This window comes from Mus musculus, chromosome 18 (genome assembly GCF_000001635.26).
Source record: "Mus musculus strain C57BL/6J chromosome 18, GRCm38.p6 C57BL/6J".
NCBI classification, from domain to species: domain Eukaryota; kingdom Metazoa; phylum Chordata; class Mammalia; order Rodentia; family Muridae; genus Mus; species Mus musculus.
Genome location: NC_000084.6, coordinates 75,154,979 through 75,182,926, shown reverse-complemented (window position 1 = coordinate 75,182,926; position 27,948 = coordinate 75,154,979). Strand labels below are relative to the sequence as shown.

General features: G+C 43.9%; 1 protein-coding gene and 2 pseudogenes across 5 annotated transcripts in view; 2 read left to right on the top strand and 1 right to left on the bottom strand.

The window, feature by feature from the left end:
• Positions 1 to 27,948, bottom strand: part of Dym (dymeclin) — a 268,268-nt gene that overhangs the window by 104,040 nt on the left and 136,280 nt on the right. The window contains exon 14 of one of the 5 annotated variants that reach the window (XM_030250594.1): positions 20,296 to 20,460. The exons of the other annotated variants lie outside the window; for them this stretch is intronic. Coding sequence (XP_030106454.1) covers positions 20,296 to 20,460 — 165 coding nt within the window. The remainder of the gene's footprint in view (positions 1 to 20,295; positions 20,461 to 27,948) is intronic. 5 annotated transcript variants of the gene reach the window in all.
• Gm8807 (predicted gene 8807) lies at positions 2 to 1,259 on the top strand (annotated as a pseudogene).
• Positions 12,017 to 12,563, top strand: Gm6870 (predicted gene 6870; annotated as a pseudogene).

The window sequence follows — 27,948 nt, the reverse complement described above, 5'->3', positions numbered from 1 at the left end:
TGCTAACAGAGCCATTGCAGTACATTGAGCTCCATAGAGACAGCGCCAGGGCAAGCGTGAGCCGGACGGACACAGGGCGACTCTGTGCCTCGCAGAGGAAAATCAACTAAACATGGGCAAAGGAGATCCTAAGAAGCCGAGAGGCAAAATGTCCTCATATGCATTCTTTGTGCAAACTTGCCGGGAGGAGCACAAGAAGTAGCACCCGGATGCTTCTGTCAACTTCTCAGAGTTCTCCAAGAAGTGCTCAGAAAGGTGGAAGACCATGTCTGCTAAAGAAAAGGGGAAATTTGAAGATATGGCAAAGGCTGGCAAGGCTCGTTATGAAAGAGAAATGAAAACCTACATTCCGCCCAAAGGGGAGACCAAAAAGAAGTTCAAGGACCCCAATGCACCCAAGAGGCCTCCTTCGGCCTTCTTGTTCTGTTCTGAGTACCGCCCCAAAATCAAAGGCGAGCAGCCTGGCTTATCCATTGGTGATGTTGCAAAGAAACTAGGAGAGATGTGGATCAACACTGCAGCGAAAGACAAGCAGCCCTATGAGAAGAAGGCTGTCAAGCTGAAGGAGAAGTACGAGAAGGATATTGCTGCCTACAGAGCTAAAGGAAAACCTGATGCAGCAAAAAAGGGGGTGGTCAAGGTTGAAAAGAGCAAGAAAAAGAAGGAAGAGGAAGATGATGAGGAGGATGAAGAGGATGAGGAAGAGGAAACGAAGATGAAGAAGATGATGATGAATAAGTTGGTTCTAGCGAAGTTTTTTTTCTTGTCTATAAAGCATTTAACCCCCCTGTACACAACTCACTCCTTTTAAAGAAAAAAATTGAAATGTAAGGCTGTGTAAGATTTGTTTTTAAACTGTACAGTGTCTTTTTTTGTATAGTTAACACACTACCAAATGAGTCTTTAGATAGCCCTGTCCTGGTGGTATTTTCAATAGCCACTAACCTTGCCTGGTACAGTCTGGGGGTTGTAAATTGGTATGGAAATTTAAAGCAGGTTCTTGTTGGTACACAGCACAAATTAGTTATATATGGGGACAGTAGTTTTTTGTTTTTTGTTTTTTCCCTTTTGGCTTTATTTTTTTCATCTTCAGTTGTCTCTGATGCAGCTTATACGAAGATAATTGTTGTTCTGTTAACTGAATACCACTCTGTAATTGAAAAAAAAAATTGCGGCTGCTTTGTTGACATTCTGAATGCTTCTAAGTAAATACAATTTTTTTTTTATTAGTATTGTTGTCCTTTTCATAGGTCTGAAAGTTTTCTTCTCGAGGGGAAGCTAGTCTTTTGCTTTGCCCATTTTGGGTCGCATGGATTATTACTGTGTTATCTTTCATCTAGTTAGCTGGAAGAGCGCTTTTGTCCACACGCCCTGCCATTGTGGTAGGGTAACATTTTCATCCATAGTTGAAGAATCTCCTAAATCGTGATAGCTGGATAAGAGATATTATATAACCTACTTGGCAAAGCAAGGAGTGATCAACGGTGTCACACCGTGGGACTATTAGGATCAAGCAATCTGAACGTCTGTCCTTGAAGGACTGATGGAAAAGTACCTTCTAATCCTTACACGAGGACTCTCCTTTAACCGCCATTACTGTGTAATGGCAGTTATATTTTGCAGTTTCCCCTACTAAAGAAGACCTGAGAATGTATCCCCAAAAGTGTGAGCTTAAAATACAAGACTGCTGTACTATTTGTTGACCTTAGTCCCAGCGAAGGCTATCACAAGAACGCTGGCTGTAACGCCTTTGCCCTTCTATCTAGATATGGATTGCTCAGGAAACTTGACTGTTTAAAGGTATTTTTAATTACTTGAGCCAGCTTTTAAAATTATGCCACATTTAAAATAAAGGGTATATTTTCCTATACTGTGGTTTGTCCCTTTATGAATCAGATACAAGAGGATAAACTTTGCATATTAGTACCATTTGTCCAATCCATTTGCTTTTTCTTTATAAAACCCAAACTCATTCATTAATCATGTTTAATCTGCTTAGTTTAGGGAACAATTTGACAGTTTAGTGGGTTGTTTTTTGAGATTATCGTTCTCTTAAAGTGCCAGTGTTTTAAAATAGTGTTCTTTAAAAAAAAATCAACAACAACCAACCAACCAACCAAACAAACAAACAAACAAAACAAACAAACAAACAAACAAAAGATAAAATAGCGTTCTTGTAATTTCACGCGCTTTTGTGATGGAGTGCTGTTATATAATTCTGACTTGGGTTCTTTACATTTGCGTTGTTAATGTAATTTGAGGAGGAATACTGAACATGAGTCCTGGATGATACTAATAAACTAATAATTACAGAGGTTAAAAAAAAAGAGAGAGACACTAACAGCAAACAACACTCTCTCCCAGTACTAATGCACCATTGTAGAAAAATGAAAGCTTTGGGCAAAAGATCCCAAACGTAAATCTGTTTTAATTCCTTGTTTATTACTAGGGTGGAGAGGGTTAATCTTTATTTTCAGTGGAGCAAGTATCATGCGCTACACCATAGAGTTTCATCAGCCAATAGTATAGGTTACATAATATTTGATCCCAAGTTGCTTTTATGTAATATTTTGTGTAATATTTTATGTAATTATTTGTCAAGTAGTCTGTTTTTGGAAAACTGGTAGCTTATTGCTAGTCTGATAAGAAGACTATTTAGACAGACACAAACTGTCTGGGATTACAAAATCTAATCTGTTCAGACTAAAAGTAAATATTTATTCAGCTAGAATATACAAGTCTATCTTTGTGAGAAAGAAACATTTGTTTCTCAATGAAAGATAAATTGTTATCGCAATCATGCACCATTTTTATTCAACATGAAGTTAAAATCTATGTTCACTTTGAATCTGGAGGTGATTAGCTGTTACTTCTGGGGGAAGGGATTGTGGGAAAGCATTTAAATCAGAGAACAGAGTTGAAGGAAGCACCTTCTCGATTACTGAGCAGTAAACAGCAAATGTCAACTTACAGCAAGCAAGGGAGGGTGGCCTACAGTAAAGCAGGCTCTTTCAGTTTCTCTCCTACTGCTGGGATAAACACAAGAACAAAAAGCAACTTGGGGGAAAAAGGGGGTTATTTGGTTTATGTGTTCCAATCCCAGCCCATCCTGAGTCAGGAGCAGAGACAAGAGCCATGGAGGAAACAGCTTACAGCCTTGCTCTCCACGGCTGCTCAGGACCAGCTCACCAGGCACGGCACCACTGTAGAAGTGCTTGGAATCAAGTTTGTACTTATTTTTAATTGACTGTCTCAGGAAGGAAGGAAGGAAGGAAGGAAGGAAGGAAGGAGAGAGAGGGAGAGGGAGAGGGAGAGGGAGAGGGAGAGGGAGAGGGAGAGGGAGAGAGTGAGAGAGAGAGAGAGAGAGAGAGAGAGGAAGGGAGGAAAAGAAAAAAGGGAGGAAAGAAAGAAAGAAAGAAAGAAAGAAAGAAAGAAAGAAAGAAAGAAAGAGAGAGAGAGAGACAGACAGACAGACAGACTGACTCTGGCCAGAAAAGCCAAGGATAGAGTAGAGGCTAAGATGATTTTTTTTCTTAAAGATTTATTTATTTTCCGTATATGACTACACTGTAGCTGTCTTCAGACACACCAGAAGAGGGCATCAGATCCCATTACAGATGGTTATGAGCCACCACGTGGTTGCTGGGATTTGAACTTAGGACCTCTGGAAGAGCAGTCAGTGCTCTCTTAACCACTGAGCCATCTCTGCAGCCCAGCTGAGATGATTTTACAAGAGCAACTCGAGGCAAAAACTGTTTTCCAAGAGCACCGCAGCTATGATGTTGAATACTACATTTACATGGTATAAGTGTGTCTTAACTTGGCTGTGCGCCCCCCCCCCCAGTTCTATAAGCCGGACCAGCTGATTTATGATAAGAATCTGCACAATAGGACACTCGCATGTCCAGGATACAGAATTACACCATGGACGAGCTTGTTTAGAGGAGAACCAATTTTGCTGAATTTTACTGAACTTCAAGGAATGAGGGGGTGGGTCTTAACAGTAGAAGGTCTCTTGCCACTTCCAGCCCCTCCCTCTCTGCCCTGGTTGCCACTCTGTCACTATCATTATTGTGCTGGCAGTTTTATGTCAACTTGACACAAGCTAGAGCCACTGGAGAAGAGGGAGCCTCAGTTGAGAAATTGTGTCAATAAGACCATGCTATACACAAGTCTATAGGGCATTTTCTTAATTAGTGATTGGTGGGGAGGGCCCAGCTCATTGTGGGCAGTGCCATCCCTGGGCTGGTGGTCCCGAGTTCTATAAGAAAGCAGGTTGAGCTCCTGCAACCAAGTTCCTGCCCTGCTTGAGTTCCTGTTCTGACTTCCTTCGATGAACATGATGTGGAGGCATAAGCCGAATAAACTCTTTCCTCCCCAAGTTACTTTGGCCATGGTGTTTCATCACAGCAACAGCAACCCTAAGACAGTTATGTATGCTACCCTTCTGAAACTGTAAGTTATAGTGACGGCTCTTTAAGTTGCCTTGGCCATGGTATTCTATCACAGCAATGGAATTGTCACTAATACAGTGTCCTTAGCAGACACAACAGAGTGCTTTTTTCTAGGCCGGCCACATGCGTGCACTCTAAGACAGCACCCACTGCGGGACGCCAGCCCTGTGGGGAGATTTGTCTCACGCATATCACTCAGTCTGTGGTATTTGTTAGGCAGCTAGAGCTGACTAGGACATGGAGCTACACTGTTAAAGCAGACTCACTCTCCCTTCCATTCCAAGTCAACACAAGACCAGCAGTGGAAACTTCCTCTTCCATGGGAAAAACAACAGCAGAGTTTTTCCATTTCTTGCCATTATTTGCCCACACTGCTCTGTCTGCTGGGGAGGGGCCGCCTTCCTCCAGGGTTGGATGGAAGACAGCTGAGCCTGGGCTTTCGGCTGCAGCCACAACTCCTCCCACACTGAGACCATCCAATAAACTATTTTACAAGCAAACCAATTCTAAAGAAAAGCTCACATGTCTAAGGATTGGTTACTGAAGCAGGAGAGAAGCCGAAATCTGTACTCTACCATGGGGCTGGTGTTTAGAGCAGATCTCAGAATTGTAGACAATTACCAGAGTGCTTCTGAAACAACCACAGTCCAGGAAATTATAAAAGCAAAGCCACAGAGAGATGGACAGAGCCAGAAAGAAGGCCTGGATCTGGATGGGATGGTGAGGATGGCCTCACAGAGGAGGTGCCATCCAAGCAAAGACCCGAAGAAGACGTATACTGTATGCCGAGACTGAGGGAAGAGGCATTGCAGGAAAAAGGAACAGATGTTAGTGGCCAAAGAAGGATACGCTCATCCACCCACTGATAACATCACAAATCTCTTCTGAATGGTATTTAAATCTTAAAAGATCTAAATTCATGTCTCCATTTTTACATGCTAAGAATACCCCCTCCTAGCTAATAAGTTTTACACTTCTTATTTAGAATATAAAATTAAATGGCTAAGTTACTGGGCTGTCTCTTACAGTGACTATGGGATTTGTCAGGAGCAGAACAGAAACTGGGTTTGAAATAGGCCATGCTAATGGAGACACCCTTAAGGATCTCTTGTTACAACACGAGAATTATAGTCGGTTATCTGTCATGTGACTGAGAATGTCACGTGACCGTGAAAACCTGTCTCCCTTTGAGAAGTGAGGATGCCCTCGATGGCACTGGGTGTGAAATAAGGCACATGAGCTACCAATATGTAGACATTCAGTGTTAAAGTAATCAAGAAAATAACCATATTAGCATTTACATACTTAACATGTAACAGGTACTATGCTAAGAGTTCCGATGCCCAGGAAGCGAGGCTTCCCTACTCTCCCCATCTGTGCAAAGTTTTAAATAGTGACATAGAATCACCAGGAAAATCAGTCTCAGCTGAGGAATTATCTAGATCTGATTGGTCTATGGGTATGTCTGTGGGGACTGCCTTGTTTGTTAACTGGCCCAGCCCACTGTGGGCTACAGCATTCCCTAGGCTCGTCCCAGACCTGTATGAGTAAAGAAAGGCAGCTGGCACAAGCAGCCAGCAAGCATCCTTTCTTTCCTCTCTGCTCTTAACTTGGATGTGGTGCGAGTCATTCTTGTGTCCTTGCCTTGACGTCCTTGCTGGAAGGGACTTGTATTTGGACCTGTGCAATGGAGCCAACCAACCGCTTTCCTCCCATGCCTTGTTTTGTTTGGGATACTTTTATCACAGCCACAGAGATGAAGCTAGAACACCATCTCTCTTGCTAACTTGCACGGGCCTCTCGGTTGCAGAACAAATATGTGCGCTGGCACCTGACTTGACCTCACAACACCACAGAAACGCCAGCTTCTGTCCTGCAGCACCAGGGCCAGTCCTGAACGTCCTGGTGAACTGCTGATACCTGCTTGCAGTTTTGTTTTTGCTTTGGCCTTTGCACTGCTTTACGGTTAGCCCAGGCTCTTGTACAAACCAGCGCATGTTCCAACAGCATGCAGCTGTCTCCTCAGCACAATGTATCACTTCTGATACTAAGGACTTAAATTTTTCTCTTACCTTTGTGCTTTATTAATGATGTGCGAGTAATTAGGAAATGGGGAAGCCACGTGTCCTACTGGAGCAAGGACAGTCTCACGCGCAGATCCGTCCTGTCTCCATTTCATAGTTTGCTCTCTTATGATCATCTCCTATTACTCACTTCCCCCTTTGTTCTCCCACGGCCTTTCTTATTAAACAGTGAAGCATACTAAAACTGTCCGTTATTCTCTTTTGGGGGGCAGGGCGCCCACCTCACCTCCCTGCTTTGGCTCTCGATATTTGAATCACAGCCCTTTTCTCCATTTCAAATGGCTGCAGTCTCTTCTATCCCCATGTCTGATCTCAGTTCTTCCCATGTCCTGTCCCATCCCTCCACTCTTTTCTCCTAAATGAATCCTTTGTGTCTCTCACCCACTCTTGCCTGTATTTTCTTTTATACCACCCCACGCTTGGAACAAACTTACTAGTCCTACAGTGCCCGTCTTCCAATTGCTGTTCAAAAGCCACACTAGTCAGGAGCCTACCTGAGAACAACTGTCTCTGCACACGTTCTATTAACGAACTGAACCATTCACATGAACTCTTTAAGGCTCAAATCTGAAATACTTTAACTCACTGCTGTGTCTACCATATTCTCTCATATCAGAGTGAATGTCAGTTCCTGAAAACCTGACAGAGAATAAGCTTTCCACTCCACCTTTATCTATCAAACAAATGCACAATGCAGAGGGATCTTGTAAAAGTCAGAAATCCAAACGCTGCCAAAGAGGACAGAGAGACAAAGCCACACAGGTAGCCATTTGACTGTCAAAGGACAGATCACACTCACTGAAGGCACTCAGAGGGAGTCACTCGAGTGTCACGGCAGTTGGTGAAGTAGAGTCCTGGTGTCACCCTGCTCATGTCACGACATCTGTTCAACTCTAAAAATCACCTCTGTGCCTCTTAGCTCACTGGCAGACAGGACAGTGATGCTCTACAGAGGGAAGCTGGGAGAGCAAGATGACAACAGGAAGCCAGTGCCTTGCATCAGGACCATATTCTGGTATAAAGAACTGAAGCCTCAGCATTTCCACTAGCAAGTCCTTTATTTTTATTTTGTAATGACAAAGGGTCTTGCTATGTAGCATTACCCTAGAACGCACTACCTAGGCCAGTTAGCCTCAAAGTTGTGGCAATTTTTCTTCCTTGTCTTTCTGAAACAGGAAAACTTCAGAAAGTTATTTTTAATGAAATAATACATTTAAAACAATGAAAAGTAAACTTTCTTCAAGTATTTGAAAAAGAAAAAAAACCAACCAACCAACCAATCAAACAAAAACAAACAAACAAACAAACAAACAAACAAAAAGAAAACAATATCAGTAGGCTGGGATGTAATTATACTTCTGGGAAATAGTTGTATTTCTATAAGTACAGGGCATCAGAAAAAAGTTTTCCTAATTGGACAACCTCAGAAAATGCCATCTGATAACCAGTTTATGAACAACTGCATGACAACTACACTACTTGTGCCATTATGCACATGTGTGGGGAAGGTGGATTTTATGTCTTTGGTTTGGGGGACTGTGACACACTTCCATGTATTCTAAATGAGTAAAGTTATTTGACTGCAAAGACTGCTTGCTTATTACTTTCATTCTTGAAGGCAAGTCACACTACTCCAGTGAGCACAGGTCCCCATACATGAAAAGCAGCAAACTTTGTATCTCAACAGATTTCCCTCCAGGGATACAGAATCATTAAACACGGCAGAAGTAAGCAATGACGGCAAGAGTTCGTCTTGCTCTTTGGGATAGTACTCGCACTACCATGGAGCAAGGCTACCATCGATTTGACTGTAGAAGGAATTGAAAGTGAAATCCACATTGAATGGTCCTCACATAAAGTACCATGTGGAAAAGAGAAAAGACAGGATGTACAAGTTCCCCATCCAGGAGTGAGTCCTGTCTGGTCCAGCCAGTTTTGTCTCTTTAGCCCAAAAAAGTAAGGTGGCGTGGTACAGGAGGCACGTGTTGTCCGGAGGAGGTGTGACACACAGACAACAGAACTGGGAGTGAGCCTTTCAGATCTGTCTGCTCAGAAGAAGAACAGGCCCAAACTTGGTATGGCAGCACACACCATAATCCCACGAGGCAGGCAGGCCTTCATGAGTTCAAGGTCACCTGAGTCTACACTGTGAATTCCAGGCCAACTGGGAATATATAGTAAGACCGTGTTTTTTATTTTTAGAATTATGGGTTCAGATGTCTGTTTTTTTTTTTTTTTGTCTGTGTTTAGATGCTTTGCAAACTTCTAAATAACATAAAGAATATCAAAAAAAGCTTTAGTAACAGACTGCGCTCATCATCTTGATCCAAAGTACATTAAAAACCGAATGACCTGTATTTTCTATGAAGCACTGAGCTAAGCCTAGACATAATACCTACCTAGCATGTGGGCAGGTAGAGCAGTAGGAGACCAAGACTGGACAACACAAAGGGCATAGGCCGGTGTGCATTCCGGCAAGAAACTGGGAGTGGAGGCCTTTCAGCTTGGACTGCAGAGTTTCAGCAGAGCAGTTCAGCAAGAGCACAGGGTCTTCATGGGTACAGACAGCTCGCTCTTCCCAGTGCTACATTCACAAGAGGAAGGGAAGGCTGAGCATGAAGTAAGATCTCTCTAAACAACCACACAATGGGAAATGCTGATGATTCTTGCCACAGCCACACATGTGTTAAACAGAATCTGGTAGCTGGGATATCTCTTGCATTTGCTGCTTGGTGCTAGGCACAGAAAGTAACTCTTCAGAAAGACTATTTTAAAGCTAAGGAAGACGGGAGTTCTTCTCTTCAATACAGTCATAGCACATTGCTTCTACAGCCTGCATTGTATGTTCAGTGATACAGTGCTGAGTAAGATGTGGAAGCACCACAGGACAGGCGAAGGCCCCTTGCGGTACAGCAGTGAGCATTTAATGCACTGTGATGATCTATCTCTGAGACGATGGCTGGTGGATCCTAAGGAAAAACTCCAGAAGCTTTGGTACACTTAGCTAAACGATAGTAAATCCTCCCCAGACCTCATTTCCTTTAAACTAAACGATAGTAAGTCCTCCCCAGACCTCATCTCCTTTAAACTAAACGATAGTAAGTCCTCCCCAGACCTCATTTCCTTTAAACTGAGTATGTAGAGATATATTTTTCTGCAGCTCTTTATTCAGATTCTAGATTAATATACTAATTTTTCTCTTACTATCTGACATTTTGCAGAAATGACACTAAGCATCATTGTAGCTATCTGTACAGGATGGACTTTCGGGGATCATTAAAGACACCACCAAATCCCCAGGAAAGCCACATCTGTCTGTTTACTTAAAGTCACTCAGTCACCAAACAGGGGAATGACAAGGAAATCAGACCTGTCAGCCACCATTCCAAATCATGTTCAGTTGCTGACTCCCAGTAGTAGGTAACAGTAGGACTTATCCTTTGGGCTACCTTGGAAGTCTAGATACATGCTTATGTTATAAAATCTGGTTAAACCATCTGAGAGGCCTAGGATGTGGTTCAGTGGGAGAGCAATTCCTAACATGTGTGAGGCTCTGGTTTCAATCCCAGCACAGTGGTGGGTGGGGGTGGGGAACAACAGGATCAACCCCAAACAAAAAGCCAGTGCTGGAAGAGAGAGCAACTATGGGGTGGGGAGCAGGAAGGAAAAGGTTAGGGAGATAGAGAATATGAGTATCTCACAACCACTCACTCTACTATGAGAACCAAAATATTCAAGCTTCTACGGAAAGTTAAGAGGCAGACTTGGTCCCCCCCACCCCCCAGCCACGCCTCCAGTCCAGCATAAGGAGCTGAAGCTGAGCAAAGCTGGAGAGGAGGCGTCTGGGTTGAGCAGCTGGCTCTAGGATGCTACACAGAAGTTCAAAGAACAAAATAGCGCTTCCTGTTTACAGAGTCTAAATCCAGACTCAACTGTAAGTGGGTACACAACAAGTTCAACTTTAGATACAATATGGCTAAAATGTCTAATAAATCAGGGTTTGAAAGTGGCTTCAGTGTTGGCTGAAATTGCCTCAGACTTCTGTGACAAGCATGGTAGCCAGGACAGTGCAGGGCAAAGCCATCCACCTCTATCGGTGCCTCCTCCACTGCGGCAGTTTCTATGATCACTCTGTGCCTTACCCATACAGGAGGAGTATAAGGTAGCATCGCATAGAGTTATGTTGAAGACTAAAGCAATAATTGTTCATTAGAGTCGCATTTGTTGGAGAGATCAGGAAATACCAGCATTATTACCAATGAGGACACTGCACATGGGCACACTGTATCACGTGCAACCTTTAAAAATCCACACGGTACAGCTAAGGTTCATTTAAAATTAAATTTTAATGAGCTAGCTCTTATAAACAGCTCTCTGTGATATGCAAATGCACGCCAGTTTAAGCTCAAGCTGAGAACACACATGGAAACATGCTACATATCATTTCAGCTCAGACAGGAAACAGTGAAACATGTAACAGCTGAAAACTTAAATCTCTTTTGGTTTTATTTTCTGAGACAGGGTTTCACCATGTAGTCCTGGATGACTGGGGCTAGGCTGGCCTTGAACTCATAGAGACCCACCCACCTCTGCTTGCAGAGTGCTGGGATTAAAGACATGCAGGACCTCACCCAGCTCAAAACCCTGAGACTGGAAGTTATCTGTTGAGAATCATGGAGTACTTGCGTGGTGAGATATGCTCATCTTTACAATGCTGTGACATTGTAAAGTCAGGAAGATGGAAGTCTGATCAGAACAGGGACCCCAGGAAGACTGCAATTTTACTGCCAGCTTTCGGATCTCTGCCCAGCCATCCTAACTTCCTGGATTCTCTCTGCTTCCTCATCTTTTGTAGCCTAGAAATAAATAATCTTGTCACTGTAACTCAGAAGGCTGGGGTTAGACTGAATGTGACTGCCACTGTGCAGGCAAACTGACGTGGCTCTCCCTTCCTCTTCAGCCGTGTGATGGCTTAGTCACCAAGGGCTGGTAGGTGCAGCTTTAACTGCTGATTTACATCACTGTCTATTTAAGCTCGGGAAGTCAAAGAAATGTGAAGGGCTGGCATCATGACATGCCAAGGCATGGCAAGTGGGTGGAATTACTTTTCTTCCATATATGGGAAAGCCTGTATGTTTAACTCTGTGAGACACTCAGTAACCAAGAATATTTCTCTAATAAGCAGTTGTGCAAGTCTGCGTGTCTGAATGTGCACATGACATTCCCTGCAAATGGCAGCCGCAGGGGAAGAGCATCCAACATGTGGAGCTCTATGTGCACTCCAGTTGTCTGTACGCACAGTCTAAATTGCATGAGAAAGTGTCCAGGAACTCTGACCACACCTACAGACCCACAGAACATATCAACTGTGGCTATGGTGTCTCCTTGACCAAGGAAATTATCACCTAAAAAGCAGCTGGTGGATAAAAGATAGACTACTGCTTTTAAAAAGCAAATGGAGAAACAGCGCTCTGCTGGAGTATCTCAAGATGGCTGGGCATAAACTTGCTCTAAAAACCAGTGATTGGGTATCTTGTGTGGAGCTCATACCCCAAAACCAGAAGGCAATTGGAAGTGCCCTAAAGTCCTGGAAAGAGACCCTCCACACCAGGTTGGCTAGTCTGTCTGAGAAACCACCAATGATTGACTGGGCTTTCTACAAGGCCAATGTGGCCAAGCCTGGCTTGGTGGATGATTTTGAAAAGCAGTATAATGCCCTGAAGATCTCTGTGCCTGAGGATAAACACACAGCCCTGGTGGACAGGAGGGGACGGGGGATGTGAAGAGCTGTGCTGAGTTTGCGTCTGGACCTCAGCCCAGGACCCAGGAGTGTGAGAAGCAGCTGGAGAAAACGAGGAACACAATTCCCTTTGACCAGCTGACCAGTGATGACTCGAATGAGATCTTCCCAGACGCCAAGCTGGACAAGAAGAAGTACCGGTACTGGCCCCAGCAGCCCATCGAGAGCCTATGAAGCAGCCTGGGACGGAGCCCTGGCTGACGTGAAATAAAGTATTTACATAGTGCAAAACCAAACCAAAAGGCAAATGGAAACTTCATACCCTTCCTTCTTAACTCTGTTCCCTTGGGTGATAACGCTCAGGGTATTCATTCTTCCCATGGGATAAAGATGTATATCATTAATAGGCACCTTTTGCTATAGTTTAACAATTAGTTTATCTCCAAAATTTTCCCCTTTGGATGGTCACCTGTATACAGTAAAGCTGGGTGTCTGGTTGTTGTTGTTGTTTTTTAAGATCACCAAGATGGGCCCTTATAACATTTATGTTGAGCCAAGTTGTTAATTTTGGTGTTCACAAAAATTTACCAACCTTCCTGTAAGGAAGACACTTTCTAAGCACTTCTAACTGTGCACAGTGTGAGCTTAGCTTTTCTATCAGGATTGGGGAGGTGACTAGTGGGGAAGAGTGAGAGCTATGCCACCATGGGGGTCTGAGTTTGAATCCCCTGTAATCACATTTAAAAAGAAGAAGAAAAAGAGATCTGGTAAGGCTGAGCACTGGGGGAGGAGAAAGGCAGGCCCAGGATCTCCCTGGCAGGCCAGCCTAGCCAAAGCACGAGCTTCAGGTTCAGTGAGAAGCCCAGTCTAAAGGGATGGAACAGAAGCAACGGAAGACACCCAATGTCTTCCTTTGGCTTCTACATGTATATGCATGAGTATGCACGCTCACTCACACACACACACACACACACACACACACACACACACACACACACACACAGGTGCGCACATGCATGCACGCAACATACATGCACACACATGCACACGTACATAAATTAACGTTTTTAACACATACACTGGTATGTTTTATTCCTTACTATACAGGTAACTGTCTACTTGGCACAAACTGGAGTCATCTGAGAAGAGTGAGCCTCAATTGAGAAAATGCCTCCATAAGATCAGGCTTTACACAAGCCTGTTAGGCATTTTCTTAATTAGGGACTGATGGGGGAGAGCAGACAGAGTAAGCCATGGGAGGCAAGGCAGTGAGCAGCACCCTCCATGGCCTCTGCATCAGCTCCTGCCGCCAGGTTCCTGCCCTGTGTGGGTTCCTGTCCTGACTTCCTTGGATGATGAACAGTGCTGTGGAAGCTGAGTAAACCCTTTCTTCCCTAAGTGATCCTGTTTAGAAATTATTTCTTAGTGCTATGTTTAATTTAATGACACAAAGCTAATTTAAGATAATTCCCCTTCTCTCTGTGCTCTTCTGCTTCCTGGAGCTACAGAGCACATGTTTTTAGAAGGAGTCTTTCAAAGTGTGTTGACATCACCTCCACGGCCATGGCTTACCAGAGCCTTAATAAGTGGACAATTTGTAAAATCTTTTACTGGAGAAAAGTCTGCAACTTACATAACTTACATATTCCAGAAGAACTTAAGACCCTCATCATGTGGCTTTTCTTCATCTTTTAAAAATCTCTCTGTCTCTGTTTCTCTCTCTGAGAGAGAGAGAGAGGGCGAGAGAGAGAGAGAGCAAGAAACAGAGAGAGATTGATTATCCGACCATCCACTGATCCTCAGGTGCACCCTAAAGATGTCACAGTGATACAATAAGACAACTACCTTTTCATAACTAGACAAGATAATCTTTGAGGAAGTGGTGATTAGAAAACGAATCAACTTTCAGGAACCTAAAATCGTTCATTCTCAGCAAATACAAGGTTTCTTCTATCAAGTAGCCAACTCTCACAGCTGGTGCCTGGGATCAGTGACTAAACACAGACATAGGTCTGAGTAAGCAAAACAGCACTCACCTGGCACATGCAAGACCCAAATGCACCCCCTCACACACACACACCCTCTTGCCCTCGACAACAGTCTATTGAGACTGGGGCCGTAGCTCAGTTGGTAGAGCACTTGCTAACATTGGAGAAGCCTGGATTCACCGACTACCTCTGCATAAACCAGGCCCAGCACGCAGAAGGTGACGGCCGAGACTCAGCAGTTCAACCTCATCCTTGGCTAGAAAAGTGAGTTTCCATGAGGTCAGCCTGGCCTGCACCAGCCCCTCTCAAACAGCACGACACAGCTGTCTCGTGGGAGCAGGGTGAGGGGAGTAGAGAACACCTGAAGAGAGACCTTAAGCAATTCTAACATTTACAACAAAAAGTCTTGAAAAGAAATGGCAAAAGGCATGGGAGCCAAGACCTAGATCTGGCCACAGCACCAGTGCAGGCGTGGCCCAATGTCTCAGGATCTGCACTCTGTCTCCAGGACACCAGTCAGTCTTGAGGGGAAGACAGTAAACTGAAGCAGAATACACCCTATGGTAGGTGATTTCTAACAATTAACGGCTTAACTGTGTTTTCTTTCTGACGTTTCTAATGTGGACTGACTTGTCTGGTATTGATTTATGTTCCACAGAGCACAAGCGGTAAAGTCCGCACGGCTGAGCAGAGCATCTCAGAGCACAGGGGTAAGCAGCCTGATGAGAAGATCAAGTGCCGAGGATGTAATTCAAAAGGAAACCATGATGGTTTAAGTGGGAAGATACATTTCATTTCATACCACACCAGCGGCACAGAAATCAATAAGGCATACGGCCACAACAGAATTATTAAGACAGTATCCGATGCATGAAAAATTATTGCTATGGCTTCAAATACTTATTATACATTACAGATTTTGTGAGGGGTACACTAAGACAAGATTGGTCTAGAAGTTTTAGAAAGCTCATTTGAGGAAACTCTTTTTAGAAACTGTCTTAGATTCCAGATGAAGATGTAGATATTTGAAAGAGAAAAAAAGGGCACCAGATGTGACTTTTTAAAAACCACAGTATAAAGAGACACCAAAGGAGCAAACTAAGCAAACGCAAGCACTTCAAGCCTGGAGCATCATACTTCAGACAACACTACACTTACCTGGATACAATACTATATACCTGGGCACAGTATAAAGGAGGCTGAGGCAGGAGGATTGAAGCTACACAGTGAGTTAGAGGAGAAACCTGTCTGGAGAAAAACAACAAAATCCCCGAGCAATCCCATGTCGGTCTGCTCTGACAGAAGACAACGCTCACTGCCTCAGATGCACCATGTGCCTCTGTAAGTGGCCTCTGAAACCCGAGTTCTCTGACCTGTTCTAATGAAGCTTTACCATCAATTCTTACTTCACACCTTGTGCCTCAGGGCCTCTCAGAAGGTACCTCCTTTTTACTTAGTGTTTTCTATGAAAGAAACAGTCCAAAGCAGAGGATTTTTTAAGCCAATAATCCTGTCTTATCTTGGACCACAAACATCGATAGCTGGGGAGGCACCTGTGATTTTCCCCTGCAGTAGCAGCACTGGGGTGGTCAGGAGCCCAGAACAGCTTACTTCTACCCCAGCACATGGCCATTCTGCTAAAGGCTCAATTTTAAGTGCTTCGCGCAGGTTGGCTACTTGTGACTAACCTCTGCTCAGATGAGTGAGAGTACCTTAAAAACAGCAATTTCCATCTGATGCCATTTCCTTCCATCTCGTACTGTGTGCTGTGCACACTCTATAGTGAGCTATCCCAGACTCTAGATGAGGCTGAAGACTCTAGGCGTCTGGGGGACACGGCAGGTGGACTCTGAGTGTAAAGTGTTTATGGGGCACAGCTGCCACCCCTGCTCAGGCTTTTACACAGTAAGTAAGCTGCTAATGTCTTGTCTAATCTACTGTTGGGGGTGGGGGCTCTGTTTTCTAGCTATACATAAAAATTTTAAACTACATCAGCTCCATTAAAAAAAAAAAAACCCTACATTCAGAGGTGTTTTTTTCCTGCCACATAACATAACATCCACAATTCCTGATAGAGTCTAGAAGAGTTCTATGACTCCCAGAAGTTCATGATTAGTGCTCATAGCCAAGAACGTACTACCTGGAGACAGAAGTCAATGCCACTTTGTTTAACATGCTTAATGGGAACCCCAAATTTAAAAGCCAAAGTGACAAAAGAAATTATTTTCACCATTCCTGTTTTCTTCTCAGCACCTTAGAATCAAGCACCATAAAATTTAGCAGAACTCAAAGTCAACTGTCCTTACAACAAAGAACCTCAGCATACAACGCCTCCGACGACTCACTGCCTCTGCCGCAACTGAAACAGTAGTACACAGTTATATATTTGACACATACATACATACATACATACATACATATATAGTTAACTTTACTTTGTGTAGTTACTAACAATGCATTCAAATTCCCAGTTACTAAAAATTCTCAATCCAGTTTCAACACAAGTGACATCTAGGGCTGGGAGCGTGAAAAGTGATCCAAGGATTCCCAGGGTTGGGAGTGGAGGAGTTTCCAGATGTGGGAGGCACAAAGCTTGGTGAACTATGTCCTCCCCCTAAAAAGACCCTGTCACCACACATTAAGTTATTAGAATATTTGGATAATACAGGGCCCTGCAATTACAATCAGACAAATATACTTATCGAGAGAGATGTGTTCATGGAAAGGATCTGAGAATTATATACAAACCAAATCATTCCTATTTTCAAAAAATTGACTCTGGCAGGAAATGATAAGTCCACAAATAAAGGCACAATAGCAAAGCACAGCAACTGCGATAAGGAACTCGGTCTTGGATACCAAGGTCTACGAGTGCTACCCAACAGACCCTGACCAGGAAGGCAAGAAGACTCGACAAACTCCCGCTAGTAGAAGATGCTTAAAGGACCCACGCACGGTGTGTGAGCAGAGGAGGGCTCGTGGTTTCAGAATCCCAAAGGTGTCCGGTGTGCCGAGGGCTCCACACATCTGTGTGTCTCTCTCAAGCACAGGGCAAGGACTGGTGGGGATCACTGGCAGGCAGGCCTAGCATCTTTCTAGCCCAGCAGCAGAGCCCTCCCTCCTCCTTGAGGAACAGCCCAGGCGGTCCCTCTGAGTTCACAGAACTCTGACACTGGGAAGAGACGTCAGTGACGTGCCCGTGCTCCATCAGTCCTCACAGCAGTATGTCCTTCAGACTGCATTAGCCTCCTCTTGAACACACACACACACACACACACACACACACACACACACTTACACTATCACACTCTCTAGGAACTAACTGTACAGGAAGCACGCTGTACACAACAGTGCCACTTGGTTCTGTGAGTGTCTGTGACTGCTCTGTTCCGACTCTGGCTCTGTCTGTCCTTTAGTGTCACTGTTGAGTGAACGGCTCTACCACTGGGGCTAGGCTATGCTTGAGCATGTGTCACTGCAGATACAGGACGTCAGCCGCTTGCAAACTAGCGTGGCATGACAGGGTGACCAGGACCTTCTCTTACACGCGCATCTCATCCACAGGCCTGCCCTAGTCTACCCTGCAGGGGTGAGGCTGGGGATGAGAGTTGCCGCAGGAGAGGCCTGAGCTCCATGTCCCCGAGCTGTCACACTGGCGTGGCCTGGCAGGCCCCGAGGCCCAGGGCAGTACATCTGGTAACCAGTCCAGGAATGGGATAGGGAGGTGGAAACTCTTGGACAACAGTCAAAACATGTTTCCAAGCACTAGGAAGCATTCCGACCCCACAGTGTTTCCTCAGGCACCAACCTAGGCTGACCAGGCCTGGCAGTTCATTACAGATACATGATCGGCCTGCATGAACCTCAGGGAGGTTTTGTAGTGGAAATCAAAATACCCTTCAGTAGCTGACATCTTAAACCTTACTTGAGAAGAAAGCAAAATGTGAGAGGGAGGAGAGGTCGGCAAGGTGAAGGTGGGGAGTGAGGGAAGTTGAAAGTAGACCCAGAATTGTATTCCGAATTGCACGTGGAGACAGCTAGCTGCCAGAGCTCAGGCTGAGGAAGCAATCTGCTCTACAGCAAGGCTCCCTCTCCTCCCGCCCGCCCGCTTGCCCCTTTGTTCTCGCCCCTCATCCTTCCCTCAGTATCTTCCCCGGGTGGTCCACTCCCTTCCCTTTCTTTTGTCTATTTCTCTCTGCTCCAGCAGATCAGGACATGTAACCCAATGGCAAGTACACAGTTTCACAAGTGGCTGAGGGTAGGACACTGCTGCCAATGATATTAGTGAGGGTTAGCGATGTTCGAGGTGCTATAAACCATAGGGTGGAAGATGATGACGATGAATAAGATTAAATATTCACTTCAGGGGCTTGCAGGGTGATAGGACAAATTCAGCATATGCAAAGAAAACCAGAATACAGTATGATGGTTACCTCTAAGTTCAGCTTGGCTAAGGGGTTTGCTTGTTTAAAACACTAGATGTTGCTGTGAAGGTATTTGTAGATAAGCTGGACACACAAGCTCTGCTGACTTCAAGAGAGTAGCTTGACTATATATGACAAGGTTCATGTAACCAATCATTATGTCTCGCAAGCAAGAAGGAGCTCTGCTTCCAGACTACAAGAAGCACCTGCCTGTGGATTTGGAACACAGGGCTGCATTATCAGTGCCTGCCTGAATGGCCAGCCTGTTAACCTACCTTACAAATATCCTGGCTGCTACAATCATAGAGCCATCTGTTCCTTAATATCATCTCCCCCACCCATCTCATCAGTTTGCAGAGAGCCCTGCCACATGATATACTTCTTTGTCAGTAGAAGCAAGGTCAATTATCAGACAACTTGGGGGTTCAATGATGAACAGCAACTCTCCCCATTATGCACAATCAGACAAGCTCTGTCTCCAAATCCTCCAACCAAGCCAGTGGCTTTTACTTTGGTAAATTCTTTCTGTTTGGGAGATTGGGTCTCATAGTGTAGCTAGCTGTCTCGTCCTGAACGTGCGATTCTATGACTGCAGCCTCCTGAGCACCGCAATTACACCTGGCTTGTGTGCTAAGTTCTCAGATATTAGGAAGCGAAGAGCCTATTTTATTTTGTTTTTACTCCCCCCACCAAAGAGTCTATAGCACACTGTCACCATGAGTCTGTAAGAGCTTTACTACAAAAACCAGCCACTAGAGCCACACGGTTTTCCTTCCCTAATAAAGTGCTTTCACCGAGACACCATGTACAGTTCAGAGCTTCTGATGCTCCTTCATGGGCAAAGGTCAACCGAGAGGCAGATGTTTGCCATTTTGTGTTTAAGGTTGCCATGGAGTTTTCCCTTCTCCTTTAAAACGCTTGGCAGTGAAGACACTGCCTTAAATCACCTTCTCCAGCTAGAGTATGGAGGCACAAGTCATTTCTGACTTACAGGAAATGCAGTCATGTTATATTGCCCTCCATTTTGGCACCATGCACGGTCAGCAGCTGCGGATCCTCACTGACCTGGGAGATACCCCACCTGCGTCTTTACACATCTACCTTCTCTCTGTTTAATTTACGCTTGCCTAAAACTTGGTGCAGCCTGGCTTTTTAACTTCTCAGTAGTAAATGAGTAATGACCATAGAGTCTAAAGGAGTCATTTCTACCATCCTAGAGAGTCAAGGCCGTTCAACTGAGTGCAGCCATAGGAGATGGGTGGAGTCCTGCAGTGGGCTCTCAGGTGTGCTGTACACCAAGAAAAGCAGCACACAGCTCAGACACCCATCAGACAAAGCACCGCAACAAACGCAAGTCAAAGAAAAGATCTGGAAGGGAGCAGAATTCAGAGTATACAGTGTCTGTCCTGGTGGAAAGCTGCCTCCTCTCCCAGGACATAAACTTAAGAAGACCTTTGTAAGAAAACGTTGCAGGGATTGATTACTTGCTAGTATCTTAAACATAACACTTCACCTTTTTCAATTCATATGTGTCCCATTAAAGCATGCAATTACCAGGCCACACGACATGCAGCATGCAGTAAATGGACAGCAGAGGTTAATAACCTGGAGGCATAGGATCTGAGAATGTGAGAGCAAGTTAGAGACAAGAGTTCCTCTCCATTGTCACTGGGGGCCGAGAAGCAACGCTGACGTGCGGAACAGGGAGAGCGGGGGGAATACAATCTGTCCAACACATAAACATATCTCCGCAAGTGGCGGCAGGTATAACTGAAAGACAAAGGCAAAAGGAGAGAAACAGAAGAAAGACGTTTTTCTTTGGAAAAACAAATCATCCTTTCTACCCTCCAAGCCTTCTGTGCGTCTCCACTGCATGGTTCTGGGGCGGGCTGGTGGGTAGAGCTGTCGCTAAGAGAGCATGAATAAGAAACAAATGGGTAGAGCAAAAATGGGCAAAGATCCGAACGAACACCTCACCAAAGATACATACAGACAGCAGATGAGCACCCAGACAGTACTCTACACTGCATGGTGTTACAGAAGTTCGAGTTGAAACCAGGTAGCACTACAGGCTTAGTAGAGGAACTGCTATCCAACCAAAGATGCTACATTTGGGTGAGGACAGAAGGCAGCAGGACTCTCACTCTGCTTGAAGGAACTCCACAATGGTACAGCTGCCTCAGAAGGCAGAGGAGCAGTCTCTTACAACACTACCCATCGTGTGCCTTGAAACGTGCCCATGGGCACTGAGAACACATAAACGCTTACGGCACTTTTAGTCATAAGGTATCTTTCCACAGGCAACTCGGTGCTAGACAGAAATGGGCTACTGGGAAGTCACAGGAGAACTGAAGTGTACATTACTAGGAAAAAGCTAATTCATAAGTATATGCTATGATTTCAGGTAGATGAACTTCTAGGAAGGGCAACTACAGTCTACAAACAGATCACAGTTGTGAGGGAAGGCAATGTTGAAAAGGCAAAGCAGCAAGACTTCATCATGAATACTGTTCATTACACATCTGCCCAAATTCAAAGAGCCTTAACCCTATGCAGGCTTTGGTGCTTTGTCAGCACGGGTTCATGTGTTGATCAAGTGCTCCACTCTGGAATAGCATGTAGACAGCAGAGAGGATTGAAAAGGACAGGAGGTATATGGGAATCCTCTATAAATTCTGTTCAATTTTACTGTAATCCTAAATGTTCTCTTTAAAACAAAAGTAAAAAGCAAAGCCTCAACGTATCACGGTGTCATTAGCGAGCCGAATAAAATCGACCCTGGTAGAGCAAGGAAACAGGAGACAGCGCCTCTTCACAGTGACATCTGAGAACGACAACATTACAACGTGAAAGACAAAGGGGACAAGGACTGGGACTCAGGACTCTCAAAATGCCAGGTCTAGCGTGGCCACAAGTGTGGTCTAGGCTGGCTCATAACACTGGGTATTTGGTCTCTATAATCCTAGTTCTATAAACAATACAGACCACCACCACTACCACCCCCCCTCCAAAAAAAAAAAAGAAAAAAGAAACCCTTTAAAGTTTTGAAGTAATATAATAAAAACAAAATAAGAGGAATGATAAAAACTATTACTGTCAGAACAATTTCACTGGTGGCACATTGTAGGCCACTAAAACACAGCAAGTTTATGGCGAGATGGCACAGTGGTTAAGAGCCTGATTGCTCTTCCGGAGGCTCCTTGTTCAATTCCTAGCACCCAGTGGCAGCTCACAACTGTCTGTCACTCCAGTTCCAAGGCATCTGACACCCTCTTCTGGACTCTGCACATGCCACACAGACATGCACATAGACAAAACAGATCTGACAACGCAAACAAAATGATAATTAAGTGGAACAATAATATGAACTAACCAGTACCCCCCCAGAGCTCATGTCTCTAGCTGCATATGTAGCAGAAGATGGCCTAGTCAGCCATCACTGGGAAGAGAGGCCCCTTGGTATTGCAAACTTTATATGCCCCAGTACAGGGGAACGCCAGGGTCAAGAAGTGGGAGTGGGTGGGTTGGGGAGCAGGGCAGGTATAGGGGACTTTTAGGGATAGCATTTGAAATGTAAATGAAGAAAATATCTAATAAAATATTGAAAAAATGATATTAAGGCTATGAAAACCATCTTAAAGAACTACACCCAAAAGTATATAAAGTTACCAAGTGGGTAAAAGGTTTCTTTAAAATGTACAAAACCCCAAAGAAAACTAATAAACGGACAGGTTTGAAAACAATAAATCACTCATTCATTAACAACTAACCCACCATCCACCAGGCAGCCAAATACTATGTATGAAGTATTGTGTGCCAGTCTTCTACATATGTGTAACTGTGCTGTGTACCAGTCTTCTACATGTGTGACGGTGCTGACTATGAAGAGAGAGTGGGGGCAAAATACAGAGTCCTGTTACCACACTGTCAGAGGACAGGACACATTCGATAACAGAAGAACCCCATCAAAACTGCCATAAGATGCTAACACATCTAAGATAAGACAGTCTAGAAGTTGCCCAAAGAAGTATAGGATCTTATTAAGAACTCCAGGACTCAAGAATTAAAGAATTAAAACTCAAGAAAATACTAAAAAAATGCTTATCAAATATAACTTGCTATCATTTTAAGGAAGTGTTGGAAGCCAACATTACCACCAAGACTAGGACAAGCTAGCGTCATGAGTGTCCACAGGACCTCAGTAGAGCCAATCTGCTCTTGAGGGAAGACAGAAATCCAAATGCTTCAGTGTCCTTTAATTTTGAGAGCCATAAGAGACAAACAGCAAGGGTCTGTTTCTGATTAAAGAACAAAACAGAGGCCCAGTAACTCTAGCATGTGACTCTGGGTTCTGGATCCCATACTGTGGGGGCAAGGAGAATCTTTTAAAATACATTTTTTAAAATATTTACTTAGTTTATTTATATGAGAACACGGTCACTATCTTCAGACACACCAGAAGAGGGCACTGAATCTCATTACAGATGGATGCGAGCCACCATGTGGTTGCTGGGATTTGAACTCAAGACCTCTGGAAGAGCAGTCAGTGCTGTTAACCACTGAGCCATCTCTCCAGCCCGAGAATTTTTTTTTAATTTAGATTTATTTATTTACATTGTATGAATATGTATGTATGTATGTATGTATGAATGATGTACATTGTATGAGTGTTTTGCCTGCATGTATGTGTGTGTACCCATGTATGTGCCTGGGACTCCCGCAAGTCAGAAGACGGTATTAGGTTCCCTCAAACTAGAGTTACAGAAGGTTGTGAGTTACCAGTGGGTACTGGGACTCAAGCCTAGGTCTTCTGCAAAATGAGTAAATGCTCTGAACCACTGAGTCATCTCTCTAGCTCCTCTCAAAAACACATGGTTTTTTTTTTTGGGGGGGGTGGGGTCTGTTGCTTTGTTTTGGGAAAGAATCTGTGGGCAAATGAAAACAATTAAATATTAGAACATACATACAGAACAATATATATTTTTGAAATTTGTGTTAAATTTCTTCTTGCCTGCGTCCCTCTATCCCTCCCTCCCTCCCTCCTTCTGCTTTTTGAGACCGAGTCTCTCCACAAAGCCCTGGCTGTTCCAGAACTAACTATGTAGACCAGGCATCCCTAAACTCACAAAGATCTGCCTGCCTCTGCCTCCCAGGTACTGGAATTAAAATGTGGGCTACTGTATTAGTCAGGGTTCTCTAGAGTCACAGAACTTATGGATAGTCTCTAGATAGTAAAGGAATTTATTGGTGACTTACAGTCGGCAGCCCAATTCCCAACAATTGTTCAGTCGCAGCTGTGAATGGAAGTCCAAGGATCTAGCAGTTACTCAGTCTCACGCAGCAAGCAGGCGAAGGAGCAAGAGCAAGAGCTAGACTCCCTTCTTACAATGTCCTTATATTGTCTCCAGCAGAAGGTGTAGCCCAGATTAAAGGTGTGTTCCACCACACCTTTAATCCCAGATGAAAGGCATAGCCCAGATTAAAGGTGTGTTCCTTAAACTCGGAGATTCAATCTTCTGGAATCCATAGCCACTATGGCTCAAGATCTTCAAACCAAGATACAGATAAGGATCTCCAAGCCTCCAGATAAGGGTCACTGGTGAGCCTTCCAATTCCGGATTGTAGTTCATTCCAAATATTGTCAAGTTGACAACCAGGAATAGCCACTACAGCTACCATGTCTGGCAGTGTTGAATTTCTTATTTTGAGAATGCTGTTATTTTTAAGAAACATATGCAGCTTGCAAAAGACCTGTACAGGTTCAACCCAGACAAACCCCAGCATGGAAAACAGGAAGTGGGTACAAAGCCCACCCCTCACTCACTCAGAAGCTATTGGCAACTGACACCTGCTGGGAAAGGGGCCTCGGTTTCTCCAATGCCTGCACAGGGTGTACCAACCTCACTGCAGGGCAGGCCCCATGTTCTGCAGCTGTCAGCCAACACAGAATGGATTCCAGGTTTTGTGGGTGGGCTTTTTGTTTTATTAAACATTTCAAAATAAGAGATACACACAATGATGAAAAAGTGGTTAAATGTTAATGTGTGTAAAATCTGGGGAAATGTGAATGGAAATTATTTATACAATTCTTGCAATGTTTTATGAGTCCAATTTCAAGATAAAATATTTTAAAAAGTAAACACTAAGACATCAAATGAATGTATTTTTTAATTAAAAAAAGAGGACTAGTATCTCTCATATGCCAAGTGTCAGGCGCTCCAGACTATGGAGTTTATATCTAGAGCCATGACATGTCATTCTGACCTCTGTATAAGTGTTGGGAACCAGAGGACTACAGCGTGGGAAATAAGCGAATGTGGTCTGGAGTCAGCCCATTAAAAAAATCAGGCCCTGCTGCGCATGAAACCCGTCTCACAACAAGAAGTCTCCGCATGCCTTCCTACACCAACATGGCCCAGATTATGCAATGCACAGTTCTGACATGTTACTTGATATCCTGCACTTCTAAAATGTTCTGTCCTAGAACAACATTCAAGTCTGCAAACCATGCCAAAAAAAAAAAAAAAAACAGGCAAAAAAGAAAGGTTTGAAGAGAACGCTACAGTGAAGTCTCCTAGTAATATATTTTACTGTGCTTTGACAATAAAATTGCAACATGTTTTCAGAGTGACATTTTTGCAGTTATTTTTTTACTTACATGTTTAAAGAACATTACAGGAAAACGATGTTACCAAGGTAGGTTCGACTTAGACACTCAGGCCATTTTGTCTCCTTCCCCCCCCCCCCCCCCCCGCTTCCTCCCTTTCTTCCCCTCTGCTTCCTTTCCTGGATTATCTGGTCTCTCCCCCTTCCTCCGAGGAGGTTTAACACATCCCCTAACACATATAAAATATTTTGACAGACATATGAGAAAAGAAAATTACACGCCAATGTTCTTGATGAACAGCTGCAAAAATCCCCAATCAAACACTCCCAGTGAACTTGAGCAGTATCCTAAAGTGATAATCATCCTGATGAACTCTCTGGAATGCAAGGATGGCACGACATATGCAAATCAATAACATGCTGCACTACAGCAAAGAATGGAGGGACACAGCCATACAGTTCAGTTGCCTTATTACACATGGAAAAGGTATCAAAAATATTCTCTTAAGTTGAAACTCTTGCAGGTCAGGCATTTAGCGGGAATGGAAGAGTCCAACACAATAAAGGGAGCCAGCCCTCTGCTAACAATACACTCAGAGGAAAACCCAAGTCTAGCAAAAGGAAGGACGCCCAATTCCAGCATTTCTACTCAGCAGAGGATTAGAAGTCCTTGCCAAAGCAACTAGGGAAGAAACGAAAATAAATAATAGATAGGTTTCCATTCTATTATAGCTTCTAAACATAATATCTAAGTGTGCCATGGTTTCTCTTCATAGCACTATTTACTATTACTTCAACAAAAACCAAAACCAAACCAAACCGAAACAAAAAAAAAACCATTCAATGAAAGATTGTTTGTAGACATAAAACATACATGTGCCCGAGACATCCTACTAATGTAAAAACAAAAGAAGAAACTACCACAGGAGACTGGGCTTCTGCCAAATCGCCACGTCTTCCAGCAAGCAAAGATGAATATGAAAATATGATTGATTAGTTATCAAGTAACTGAAATATGTATACTACACATACAAATCTTAGGATTCATAATAAGATGAAGCAAACATGAGAAATTCCAAATGAAAATATACTGGTTTCTTTCAGAGTTAAGACAGGAATCAGGATCTGTTTCTGAAAATTAAATATTGAATATTAAAAGAAAAAAATAAGCAGCAATCCTAGCTAACCAACTAAGCAGTGCTGTTGGGGGATTCTACCTTAGAAATTCAGTGCTCAATATTATAACTGAGGAACTCACCTGACAGGCAGAAATCAGTAGTTCAAAGGTCACTAAGTAGAAGAGGCAGTAACAGGGAAGTAAAATCTAAACTCAAGTGTCACACCATCATCGGGTGTATGCTGGAAGTCTCACCATGCCCACTGTGATTGTATGTATTTCAAGTATGACAAAACAGGAATAAAACTGAATTTGATTATCTGTCTTCTGGAGGAGACTATGTCTCATGAATTTTCAGTTCATGGGAGAGATTAATGAGAAGGAACAAAAGGGAGGGAAGAAGCAAGAGCACAAATCCAGAATCCAGAGTCTGTGAGATGGTCCGTCTGTTAACTAGTTAAGAAACTGAGTTAAGGCAAGCAAAAAGAGGCTCCAGAAACAGCTGAGTTTGTAAAGTTCTTCTGCAAGCAGAAACCTCGGCTCATGGTGGCTCGGGCTTTCATCTCAGGGCTGGAGCAGCACAGAGAAGCCAGTGACAACTGGCCAGCCAGTCTTGTTTAATCAAGGAGGCCCTGTGAAGTCCCTGTGAGAGACCCTGTCTCAAAAGAGGAGGGAAAGAAGGGAAAGAAGCAAGGACAGGGAGAAGGTAGAAAGCAAGCAGCAGGAAAGGAAGGGACGCTGTACTAGATTACAAAGCAGTGGCCTCCTTTTAAAAGAGTAGGACAATGAACATTTGTAGTTCATCTACCTCATAATATCTAAGACACAAATAAAAATGTTGTGTGAGGATCATATGAGGGTCCTGTTCTAGACTAACCAAAATGAAGACATTTTGGATAATCAAGTATAAAGTGGACATGCATTTGCTATCAGATAGCACTAAGGAACTGCTGCCAGTATTAGGACTAATAATAAAATTGATATGGTTGCTGGGCGTGGTGGCACATGCCTTTAATCCCAGCACTCGGGAGGCAGAGGCAGGCAGATCTCTGAGTTCGAGGCCAGCCTGGTCTACAAAGTGAGTTCCAGGACAGCCAAGGCTACACAGAGAAACCCTATCTCGGAAAAAAAAAATTGATATGGTTATGTTCAAGTGTTACAGATGAGAAACTTTTTCTGACCAGATAGGTAGCAAAACATTTTTTCCTGTAAAAGTAAAGATTTAGACAAAATGTAAAGGATGCACATAGCTTAGGAGGAGGAGGAGGAGGAGGAGGAGGAGGAGGAGGAGGAGGAGGAGGAGGAGGAGGAGGAGGAAGAGGAGGAGGAGTCATCGTCATCCAACAGAAGGGACAACAAAGAGACCACAGAAAAGGGAACATGGTGGGAGCTCCCCTTGAGGAGTGGGGGAGGTGGGATCTCAGCATGGAGTGCATCAGGCAGAGCTCTGCCTTTGAAGTGATCGGTCTGCTCATGGACTGCAGAGGGAGAATTCCCAGCAGACCCAGGAAAGTCCACAGGGGAAGGGGGAGGCT